The 12611-nt window shown below is 40.0% G+C and overlaps 1 protein-coding gene across 1 annotated transcript in view; it reads right to left on the bottom strand.

Moving 5' to 3' along the window:
- PDE11A (phosphodiesterase 11A) overlaps positions 1 to 12611 on the bottom strand; it is a 441965-nt gene that overhangs the window by 194812 nt on the left and 234542 nt on the right. Inside the window, exon 5 of the mRNA XM_075608987.1 lies at positions 11824 to 11888. Coding sequence (XP_075465102.1) covers positions 11824 to 11888 — 65 coding nt within the window. The remainder of the gene's footprint in view (positions 1 to 11823; positions 11889 to 12611) is intronic.

Raw genomic sequence — 12611 nt, 5'->3', positions numbered from 1 at the left:
CGCAGGGAGGGATCCCCCACGGTCTCCTCTGATGCCTACTCCACAACCCGGGGGTGGGGGGAAAGACTCACCGGCTCTGCGCCACTCCAGAAGGAGTTCACTTTCAAGATGCCCGTCTTCCGCGCTTATCTGGCTGTGCTGCCCCCGCGATCGGTCTGCCCACTTCCACGACCGTCCACGGCAAGTCGCGACCCCCGTCCCCAGTCCAGAGATGGTTGTTGTGCTTGGGTGCCGGGTCTGTCACTTCCAGACCCCCGCGTCTACCTTTTCAGGCACGAGTCGCGCCATCTTGTTTCCCCGGGCCCGGCTCTTCTCTAGCACCATCTAGTCAAGTGCCTCTACTTATCGGGGGATCTTTTTGTCCCCGGGAGGGCCACTGCCTCTTCCTGATCCCCTAAAATCATTGGGGCAGTTTCTTTAATAGTTAGATGGGTTTTGTCTTTCCTTTATAAAGCTCTGGAGCTCAGGAGCTGTGCAACTGTTCAGCTCGATGGTCATCTACGCCCCCCTAGCTCTCTGATTTTGAGCAATGGCTTCACAAAAGATTGCTGAGCTAGAGTCTATGCTGGATTTCATTAAATAGAATGGTATTGGAGAATGGCTCCATTCTTGCTTAATTGATCCTTCTCGGAAGGCAGAAGCCAGTGGAGAGGCTTTCTCTCTCTGAAGGATCCTGGTTCTCAATGCAGCTCCGCGGCAAGGCAAAAGTCAGCTGACAGGAAGAAGGGGGTTACAGCATCAAAGGCTAAAGAGGCTGAAGCAAATGGAAACGCAGCTCGACTTTCAAATGTCTTATCTCAATGCAGGAGGCTTGGAAGACTGGGGCATCCAATGCCTGTATCTCTAGTTTCCTTGACTGACAAGCGGGAGGAGGAATTACCTGGGTCATCTCGTCTATCAACTGCTGCTGAAGGATCTTCTTTTGGTAAGAACTCATCATTTGTTCATTTAAAAAATGTGCATTTAGTGGAAAAACTAAGTGTTCAGAAAGTTAGTAATGTCTAATGTTTGGTTACCTGTTCATAATGTTTCTAATGATGTAATATATCAAATGTAATATTTGTAAATATGATTAATGAAAAGAGCTGTAATAATTTTAGGGTTAAAGATTGATGTTACAAGGATGTTATGGGATGTTAAACAACTCCTTTACGTATCCACTTATCTTTATCAGTTAAAGAACACATTTGGAAGAAAGACTATATAGATTTATTCTCTTTATTACCAGGTATGAAGGAGATAGGTTTTAAATGTGATAAAGTTGCTGAAGAGAGAAGAAAGTATATTCCTAAATCTTTTAGTAACTGGCTACAAGCATTTTGTATTTATGCAAGTGTTTTAATATAAAAGGACACTTTAATTGGTAGTTCTTTATTTAAACATATCGATATTATTTTGGAAGATTATGAATGTTTTGGTGTTATAGGTTAGTTTTAATACGATAAAAATGTCACCCTTACCTGGGTCGGATAGGATTCAGCAGGAACTGAAAACCTGAGGCAATTAACCCTCTCCCCATCCATGGACAGATGGGCCTTAGAATAAATCCTCACCCAAGGCTTGGTCTCAATCTCCTGGCCCAGAAGTATCATCTCTTCCCTGGGCAGGACAGGACTCACCAGGAGTCAGGCACATGAACTCAGGAGCTCCCTAGAACCTAATGATAAAGGGGAGGGTCCCCAACTTATATACCCAGGGGGTGTAACCCTTGCTATCCCCAGTCTCTGGGCAGAACTTGCTAGAGCAAGTCAGTCACCCCACTACTCACATGACTTCCTAGCTCAGTCTCATGCCTCACCAGTCTAGCACGTGCCTGGGAGTTGCAACATTATAACTTGTGCATGAGACTACTCACATGCAGGGCTATGTGCAAGCTTGTTAACTCTAACATTGCCAGTAGTTCTGCCATAGCTGTACATGCAGAACAGGGGTTTAATTCTAGCACTGCCTGCTATTACCAAGACTAACAAATGCTAAGCCATAGAGACATAGCAGGGTGCTACATTAGTAAACAGTTAAAGAAAAAGTTATTGAATTGCAGGCCCCTTTTTGTTTACAATTGCAGGCCCCTTTTTGGAGAAACATTTTATACATTTTACCAGGTTCCCTTTAGGTGTGGTTCCTAAGGCTACGCTTATAGTGTCGGCGACGGCGACGTCAGGCTGCGTCAGTGGAAAAATAAAATTGAGATGACTTCCAGAGATCGCGACCAAGCTGTTGCTTCGTCGCGCTTATTATAAGCGCACGCGACATCACGTCGCTGTCGCCATCACTTTAAGCGCAGCCTAAGGCTACGCTTATAGTGCCGGCGACAGCAACGCGGTGGCAGGCTGCAGTCGCTGGAAAAATCAAATTGAGATGACTTCCATAGATCGCGACCAAACCGTTGCTCCGTCACGCTTACTATAAGCGCACGCGACGGCGGCAGTGCATTTGTTTTGACGCGACATTACGTCGCTGTCGCCGTCACTATAAGCGCAGCCTAAGGCTACCCTTATAGTGCCTGCGACAGCAATGCGATGGCAGGCTGTGGCCGCTGGAAAAATCAAATTGAGATGACTTCCAGCAATCGCGACCAAGCCGTCGCTCCGTTGCGTCGCGCTTACTATAAGCGCATGCGACAGCGGCAATGCATTTGTTTTGACGCAACGTCGCGTCGCTGTCGCCCGGCACTATAAGCGCAGCCTAAGAAGGAACCTAGTACATATAGTTTAATTCACAATGTCTTACCCGAGAGGCATGTCGGTTACCGATGGTATTTAAAAGGATATTTGTAATGTGTCATACGCAACTTTTGAGTCGGCTGTTTGTTTAAATAGAGAGTGTGGTAAGAGTGCTCTTTTAGTCAAAGCTGATATCAAGGCTGCTTTAAGATTGTTACCTATTCATCGTTTATGTTTTCATTTGCTGCGCTTTAAGCTTGAGGTTTTTTTTTTTATTTCTTTAATAAATGTTTGCCTATAAGTTGCTCCTTATCTTGTTCTTATTTCTAAGCTTTTTCTTAGTTTCTTGAATTGGTAGCTTGTTTTGAGAAAAATACCAAATTCATTTTACACTATTTAGATTATTTTTTTATTTGTTGGTGCTTCCAGGAGTGATTTTTGTTTTAGGTTATTACAATCTGTTGAATGGTTAGCAAATAGATCTGTTGTACCTTTGACAAAAGAACAAAACTGTAGGCCCAGTTTCAGTAATTACCTTTTTGGGTATTGAAATTGATGTTTTTTTATTTAGTTGCACGATTTAATTTCGTTAGCCTTATCAGTTAAGAAAATGTAATTGAAAACAGTTACAGTCTTTAATTGGGCATTTAAAGTTTGCTTGTAGGATTATGCCTATGGGAAGGATATTTTCTAGGCGGCTAACAGCAGCCTCGGCATGTGTTAAGCTTCCTCATCATCATATTAGATTATTTAAAGAGCTCCAAGAGGTATTGTCAGTTTAAAAATACACCCCAAAGAGGTTTAATGGTCATTCTTGCATGCAGAAGGATTTAATTGCTAATTGCGACTTTGAGCTATTTGCAGATGGTGCTAGTGCAGTAGTATTTGGGGTCTTTTAAAAGGACCTTGGTGTGCTGCAACCATGGCTTGAATATTGGGTGCAAAAGGGTTTGTCTAAGAATTTGGTGCTTTTGAGTTATTTCCAATTGTTGTGGCTGTGGATATTTGGTGTGACTTATTTAAAAAAATAAGATTATTTTTTTCATTCAGATAATTTGGGTGTGGTGTTTGCTATTAATAAGATTTCTGCTTCTTCTCTTCACTGATTCTAGTTTTGAGATGTTTGCAATATATTTTATTTAAAGTGAAACATGTTCCTGGCATTGAAAATAACATTGCGGGTGCATTCTCTCGTTGGCAGTGGGAGTTGTTCCGTTGTCTGGCTCCGTATGCGGACACGGAGGGTATTGTGTGGCCTTTGTTTCTTTGGGATCTGGTTATGTAATTGGAAGTTTGGTCAGCTATTCTTTGGTACTTTCTACTTGGACTTTATATAGTAAGGCATGGAAGGAATGTTGCTGGTTTTGGGACAGTAAGAAATCCTCTAGTAATGAATGATTCTTTAAGTCATTTTTTGTCTTTTTTTTAGATAAGGTTGAGAATAACATTTCTGTGTCTTCTTTACTAAGTATTTAGCAGGTATTTACTTTTTTAAGAAGTTATGTGGTTTTCAAGATTTAATTAAGAGTTTTTAATTAACAAGTTTTTAAAGGTTATTAAAAAAAGGTTGTAATGCCCAGTTTATTAAAATAATTGTTTTCTACGGTATGTTAGACATTTTATGTTTTTCAGCCTATGAAGTAGTTTTATTTAAGTCTTTATTTTACTTTATTGCCTTTGTTTTAGCATGTTTTGGGGCTCTTGGGATAAGTGAGTTAGTTGCCCATAATAAGCCGGTTGTAGGTTTAGGATTTGAAAACTTTTTTCTTTTAGATAATGAAATGAGGTTGTTTATTCGTAGTTTCACAACTGATCAGTTGGGTAAAGTTAATTCTATCCATTTATTTGGTTTTGACGATAAGCTTATTTGTCCTGTGTCTACTTTGATTTTTTTTATTTGAGTGTTTTGTAGTTTTTTGGTTCATGAAGATTCTAGTTCATTATCGAAATGTCAATTTATTACAATTTTCAAGAAATGTTTAGTAAGGTTGGGTTTTAATGCTTCGGATTACGGTTCGCACTATTTTAGAATAGGTGCAGCGAATTGGGTTTAGGGAAACAGGTAATCAAGTGGATTGGGAGATGGCATTCTAATTGTTTTAAAAGCTATATCAGGCCAGATTTATTATAATAAAAGATAGCAGAGCACTGCAAAAAGTTGAATAACAAGATCCAGAGGAGGCTCACATATGCAATAATAGAAACTGTATTGGATCATATAAGACCCCAGCATAGTAAAATACGCACCAACGCATTTTGGGCAAGTTGCCCTTTATCAATGTGATCACCTTGATAAAGGGTAACTTGCCCGAAATGCATTGGTTACCACTGTATTTCCAAATATATTACCTATTGGACTGCTACTTGTGATTCTGGGGAGATGTTGATTGTGCCACCCAGGCTGTTTGTGTTCATTGCCATAGACAACCCTAGGCACGTGTGTGTGTGTGTGTGTGTGTGTGTGTGTGTGTGTGTGTGTGTGTGTGTGTGTGTGTGTGTGTGTGATGTATATATGTATATATGTATATATATATATATATATATATATATATATATATATATATATATATATATATATATATATATATATATATATATACATATGTGTGTGGAACACTGATATTTTTATCAACTTTAAGAAGGAGGTCATATTTATGTATTTTGTCATGTTATAAAATGAATATAGTCATTTTTCTGATGCACCGGATTCATCCTGCTATTGTTAAGATTTATTATAATAAATTAATCTTTTATTCCTTAATTTCTTGCAAGTAGCAATAAGAAAGTCATCTGGATCTTGGGATGTTCCTTTGTTCATTGGGCGGGTATACAAGCCTTATTTCATCCTTATGGCTGTCATCTGGGTTTGGAGGACAGAGATGCTGTTTAGTTAGGCCATAGAGGTTTAAGATGGGGTGAAATTCTCCTTTGGATATTAGGCAGAAAGCATTGGTTTAGAGATCTGGATGTCAATAATTCATGCGGGTAGGAATGATTTGGGGAATATGCAGATGTCGGCATTAATGCATCAAATTAAAAAAAGAGATTTAGCGTATTTTGTAAGTCCTTAGTCCTTCCTAGTCATTTGGTCTGAGGTAGTAAGTCTTTTTAATTGTCTTATTTTTAAGAAGTTTAAACCTCTCGAGACATGTATAGTAGGAGAAAGCTAAATAGGGCTATTTCTGTGACAGATTTGGAGAATGGTGGTACAGGCCTTTACAGGAATGATTTCATTAATTTGTCGCACATTGGTCTGGACTTTTTAAATATTGGTTTTCAAGGAACTATTGAAAGGGGTCGTCCAAAGCCAATGTGATATTTCAAATGGCTTTGGGGTGTCTGTTATTACATTTTTTGGTGTGATAATAATAATAATAGCATGTTCTTGTATAGCACTGCTAGTTTTACATAGCGCTTTACAGAGACATTTTGCAGGCATAGGCCCCATGGAGCTTACAATCTATGTTTTTGGTGCCTGATTCACAGGGAGATAAAGTGACTTGCCCAAGGTCAAAAGGAGCCCAAGGTCGCACCGGGAATTGAACCAGGTTCAATTGTGTCTTTACTCACTGAGCCTCTCCTGATAAGTTTAAACTCTTTGCAGATAAATATTTGGTATGATATTTATCATTTGTTGCCTTCTGGCCGGAAGGCTAAAGTTGTTATGAGTGACTATTAAAGATGAATGTTAAATTAATAAAGCTGTGGCCTTTACCACCATTTCCAATATAATACTGTTTAGTTTATTTAAGTTTAAGGGGCACATACGTCCTGGGCAGGACATAGCTCACTGAAGTAGTGCACATATGTAGTATATTGCAAACAGCGCAACCGGGGGTCAGTAAAATATGTATACATTTATTACAAGGTATCTGCATAAAGTCCAAACAAGGACATAGAAACCACGGTATAACTACCGATCATGATGAAATATATAAAACACAGGTAGTAAATACTGTAGATCAATAATTGATACTAAAAAAAGAAAAATGTAAAATAACTCATTACTAAACAATAACAACTAGTGGTAATATTAACTATAAGAATCAGAAAGCATAAGCCACTGACATAACAGACAAGTGCAAAAAAAACCGAAATAAGTAACTAAAAAACAATGCTTGTAGCAAACAAAACCACAAAGGGGAGTGTGTGCTAACCAATATAGTCAGAGCGGAGCAACCATAGGATGTGCTGATGATAAGTCCGGACTGCACAATCCAATAGCAGTTGTCCCGTTCGCCTGAACTTCCTGGTTGCACTGCACCAGCCAATGGGAAAGCGCGCTGAGCAGCCTCACGTGACGTCTACGCGTTTCGCAACTGCGTGCTTCGTCAGTAAACTAAGTGCAGAGAAGGGCCACCAAATTAATAAAGGGGATGAATATTCTGACGAGAGGAGAAGCTAGCTAAATTAGATTTATTTACATTATAAAAGAGGCGTCTAAGAGGGGATATGATAAGTATGTACAAATATATTTGGGACAATTCGAAGATCTTTCAAAAGAACTATTCAGCCCAAGGGCAGTACAAATGACACAGGGTCATACCTTAAGGTTGGAGGAAAGGAGATTTCACCAGCAACAAAGGAAAGGGTACTTTACATTAAAAATGTGGAATTCATAACCCATGGAGACTGTAATTGCAGATACAATAGATATCTTCAAAAAAAGGTTGGACATTGTATTGTACTGTATGTCTTTATTTATATAGCGCCATTAATATACATAGCGCTTCACAATAGTAATACTGCACCGACACACTTTATTCGAGCAAATACCCAGTATGTACCTGGCAGATACCTGGAATGCGCCGCTCCTCACCTCTGACAAGCCCCGTTGCGTTTGCCTTCCCAGCCTGGGTTCATGCCTGGCTGACGGGCGGCTGATCTGTTAAATGATAATGATTAGGATTTAATAGGCTGCAATGCTTCGCGTGTCTACCAGATGGCATAAATTTATGAATTGTAATGCAGTATATATATATATATATATATATATACTGTGCAGTATTGCAGCCAGCGGGAATAAAATGCTTCAATCCCTGCCTGGAAAATAACCCAATGCACTCGGGCAGAAAACAGTCACAAACCTCAATACACCCGGGTATACCCGAATTCGTGGGACTAGCCGAGCTCGAATAAAGTGTGTCGCCAGTGTACACGTGACAATCATATAAATAACAAATACAGATATTGGGTCATGGAAAAAGTCCTTCAGACATAAAACGTAACATTTAGGAAGGAGTCCCTGCTCCGAGGAGCTTACAATCTAATTGGTATGTAGGAGGAATGTACAGAGACAATAGGAGGGCATTTTGGTAAGTGCTTCTGCAGGGGGCCAAGCTTTATGTATCATGTGTCTAGTAATATCTACGGTGCTACTCATATCCTTCTTTAAGCAGGTGTGTCTTAAGGTGGGTCTTAAAGGAAGATAGAGAGGGTGCTAGTTGGGAATTGAGGGGAAGGGCATTCCAGAGGTGCGAGGCAGTCAGTGAGAAAGGTTTAAGGCGGGAGCTGGCTTGAGATACAAAGGGGGTAGAGAGAAGACATCCTTCAGCAGAACGCTAGAGTCGGGATGGTGCATAGCGAGAAATTAGGACTGAGATGTAAGGAGGAGCAGAAGAGTGTAAAGCTTTAAAAGTGAGGAGGAGAATTGAGTGCGAGATGCAGGATTTGAAAGGAAGCCAGGAGAGTGATTTCAGCAGGGGAGACGCTGAGACAGATTTAGGAAAGAGTAGAGTGATTCTGGCAGCAGTGTTTAGGATAGATTGTAGGGGAGACAGGTGAGAGGCAGAAAGGCCGGACAGCAGGAGGTTACAGTAATCAAGACGGGAGAGAATGAGGGCCTGAGTCAGAGTTTTAGCAGTCGAGCAGCAGAGGAAATGGCGTATCTTTGTAATATTGCAGAGGAAAAAGCGACAGGTTTTAGAAATGTTTTGAATGTGAGAGGAGAATGTGAGAGAGGAGTCGAGTGTGACCCCCAGGCAGCATGCTTGGGCTACTGGGTGAATGATGGTATTTCCAAGAGTAATGTGGCAGGAGGTAGTAAGGCAAGGTTTGGGACAAAGTATGAGGAGCTCTGTTTTTGTCATGTTAAGTTTAAGTCGGCGGAGGGCCATCCAGGAGGATATAGCAGAGACATTCAGAAACTTTGGTCTGTACAGCAGGTGTAAGGTCAGGGGTTGAAAAGTAAATTTGTGTGTCGTCAGCATAGAGGTGATATTTAAACCCACGAGATGTGATTATGTCACCTAGAGAAAGTGTGTACAGGGAAAAAAGAAGAGGTCCCAGGACAGAGCCCTGGGGTACCCCCACCGAGAGATCTATGGAGGAGGAGAAGGTGTTAGCAGAAGAGACACTGAAAGTACAATGGGAGAGATAAGAGGAGATCCAGGATAGAGCTTTGTTACGAATACCAACAGTATGGAGAATGTGGAGGAGAAGAGGGTGGTCCACGGTGTCAAATGCTGCAGAGAGGTCGAGTAATATGAGCAGAGTGTAATGACCTCTGTCTTTGGCAGCATGGAGGACATTAGTTATTTTAGTGAGGGCTGTTTCAGTCGAGTGAGCCATCTTTTTTAGAAAGGAAAGGTATACAGTGATATATCAAATAAGTAAACATGTGAAGGATGTTGATCTATGGAGTAATCTGATTGCCAATATTTGAAGACAGGAAGGATTTTTTTCCCCTTATGAGATATCATTGGATGATATGTCACTGGGGTTTTTTGTTTGACTTCCTCTGGCTCAATATACTGTAAGTACAAATATAGGATAAAGTATCTGTCGCCTATATTTTAACATTCTGTAGGTCCAACTTGATGGAGGCATTTTTTCAACCTCATCTACTATGAAACTATGTAACTGTTATAGCTCTAGGTAAATTGTTAGTACACACATTTTTTTCTTGATTTTTGTATGTAAAGTATGTAAAAGTGGTCAAACTAAACATGGAGAGCAATAAATATGGGATAAGATTCAAATTATAGCAGACCCGGTGAAAATAACAACACATCCATTTTTAAAGGAAACACATAAGTACAGTTTTTAATTTGAAGGCAAATGTTTTTCTAAAATTTACATTGATAAGTTGAATTTTTTTGCACTGCCCCTTTAAGGGGTGGATAATCTCACCAACAATGCAATAAAAGACAAAATACTCAGTCAAACTTACTGTTCCTTATAAATTGCTGTGCAAATTTGAGAAAGTAAAAAAAAAAAATGAATTCATGCTGATAAAAGCACATAGAAGTGTGATGTTTTCCACAATAACAGAATAGAATACTGTACATTATGCTAATGGTTTTATACAAAAGCAAGAAATGTTTGTGTTTTCGCTTCATATGGTCTGAGGAAGCAAATAAGTTTCCTGCTGTGTTCTCACACACATGCTTTCCCCGCTATCCTCCTACATTATGTCTCTACAGATGAAAGTAACGTACCTCATATTCAGATGCAAATTCCGAGCTCTGTATGCAGGGCCGCAGACAGATTTCCCGGGGGCCCAGGACTAGAGTTATGACCGGGAACCCCTCCCCCCCTCCATCGGCGGAGTTGCGAGCTCCCCCATTTCACCCCATGCAAGCACTCCCATTTCACACCTTGCGAGCCCCCTCTATTTCCCTCCCTCTTCCCATGTATTTCTCTCCCCCTGTCTCACCTCTCACTCATCCCCCTCCATCAATTACCCCACTCTAACTCAATCCCTACCCCCCGCCTCACATGTATTTCTCTCCCCTGCATCTCACTCCCTCTATCTCCTCACCCTCAGTCAATGACCCCACTTAATCCCCTCCTCACACTCATTCCCTCCCCCCTCACAAAATATACACCAAAAAAACCACCCCCAATAAAAAAAACTTTCCCCCCCCCAAATACATACAAACCCCTCCCACCCATCCCCCAAATATATACAAACCCCCAAATACATACAAAAAAACACCTCCCCAATACATATAAACCCCCCCATAAATATATTTAAAAAAATACATATAAATCCCCGCAAAAAATCACTAGAAAATGCATGCAAAGTTGCATGATGTTTCTTGTGTGATACAGTACATATATTACTATTGATTCAATATTTCGTTTGAAGGGAAATGAGGCTAGTATCATGAAATATTACATGCTTCTAATATTGTGTATTTCATTACAGAAGTCAGTCATTTTTGAATTCTTTATTCATATCCATTTAGACTCTCAAAGTCTGCCTGCGGGAAGGAATTACTTGAGTTTACTTGTGCATTCTTGGACCCAGATTGGTGTTTACACCATCTAATAAAGCTGTCAAGTTCACTCTCACCGCATGCACTGAACTTTGATCTTCTTTTTTGCTCCCATTTCACAACCACAGGAAGGACACAGCTCCAAGGACAATGTATTTTCTAAACCTACATTACGTAAACCGTACATTATCCTATACCTTGTTCCTGACTGTAACCCCATAAGACACATGATTAGAGAGATGGAGGGATACAGAATTTGAAATATTATCTGCACCATGACTGCCAGTAGAGACTGAAACATATAACTAAGATATGCAGTATGGTGCGGCTCCAAAGTGTAACTGGTGACAATCTATCTAATAATGCATGTCATCATTGTTTTTTTACTTTAAAGCTGCAGTTCAAGCTGCCATTTAAAAAAATATATATTTTTTTCCCCCATTCAATATGTGCATCAATACAGTCTGCACACTGACAAGTGATTAGCTAAGCTGCAGATCGATCCGTTCTCCTGTAATCAATCGCTTGCTCTGGGCTATTTAATTCCATTCTTGCACAGCATATTGGGCAATGTAGTTCCTAGAATATGATTGACTGGGCAGTTACTAGATACAATTGGTGCAGTGCTAGAGAGAGGGTGGGTCTGAAGAACCAGAGCCTATCAGAAGGGTAAGGGGGCTGTCACTTTGGAAAGGCTTCCTACATTAGAAACATTACAAATGTCTAACATTTTTTTTTGGACATTTTTTAAAAAGTATTTTCTCATAGTACAGAACTGATTGTTAAAAAAAAAAAAAACACACGTAGGATATTGCATGAACTGCTGCTTTAACACGTAATGCTGCCTGTGATGTAAATGGAAAAATAGTGAACAATAAAGGAGAAATATATTGGAAATCTGGTAAAGTAGGTAACCATGTCAATTAGGAGACGCTTACCTGTTCTCTGCATCAGCACTGCATTTTGGAGAAAGTAGTTCAAAGGATTTGGTAAACTTTACCACCTATTATAAAAAATAAACTGTTACTCACAGTCACCCAAGGCTCTTTCATTTATATTGAGGAAAACCTTTGTTGTGGCCAAATACTCTATCTAAATCAAACAGTTTTGCCTGCTCTCCTGCCAGTGACGTGAGCAGCGTTAGCGTTGCCATTTTTATTGCTGGGCTAATTCATTATTTTTTAGAGATCTATCTGAAGACTTGCAGTACATTTTTTAAGGTCCACAATGCTGCCCCATGCCTTCAACCCACCTCATAGCTGCAGTAGAGAGGGGAAGAGAAGGAAACGTCTCCCAGAATCATCTTTGGGAAAGTAGATTCAAGGAGGAGTCAAGTCTTCTATTTGAATAATCATGGTTTAGTAAGTCTGGCCAATTAGAATTTTAGTACAGAATAGTAATTGCTGTTAGGAAAAAAATATTGTCTTATAGCTTAAGGTGATGGCATCCATGTACTAAAGCAATCTTGGAGCAGAGAATGTGTGTTTTGACGCACTGCCCCGTTTTTCGCTTCATAGTTGTATCAAATGTGGAAACCATTTCATACATCTGATACAGATTGTTAGAAGGAAGAAAGTCAATGCCACTTTAAACTGGTCAGATTTTTTTTGAGAGACTTAAATTAAAAAATATGATCCACAGAGGCGCAATTCTATTAATCGAATTAAAATCTGTGTGTCCGGCTTCCGTCTTTTGACACTCCCCAAATCACAAGTGGATAAACATG

The sequence above is a fragment of the Ascaphus truei genome, chromosome 7 (genome assembly GCF_040206685.1).
Source record: "Ascaphus truei isolate aAscTru1 chromosome 7, aAscTru1.hap1, whole genome shotgun sequence".
NCBI classification, from domain to species: domain Eukaryota; kingdom Metazoa; phylum Chordata; class Amphibia; order Anura; family Ascaphidae; genus Ascaphus; species Ascaphus truei.
Note: the sequence above shows the minus strand (reverse complement) of the source record. Positions and strands in the feature narration are given on the sequence as shown.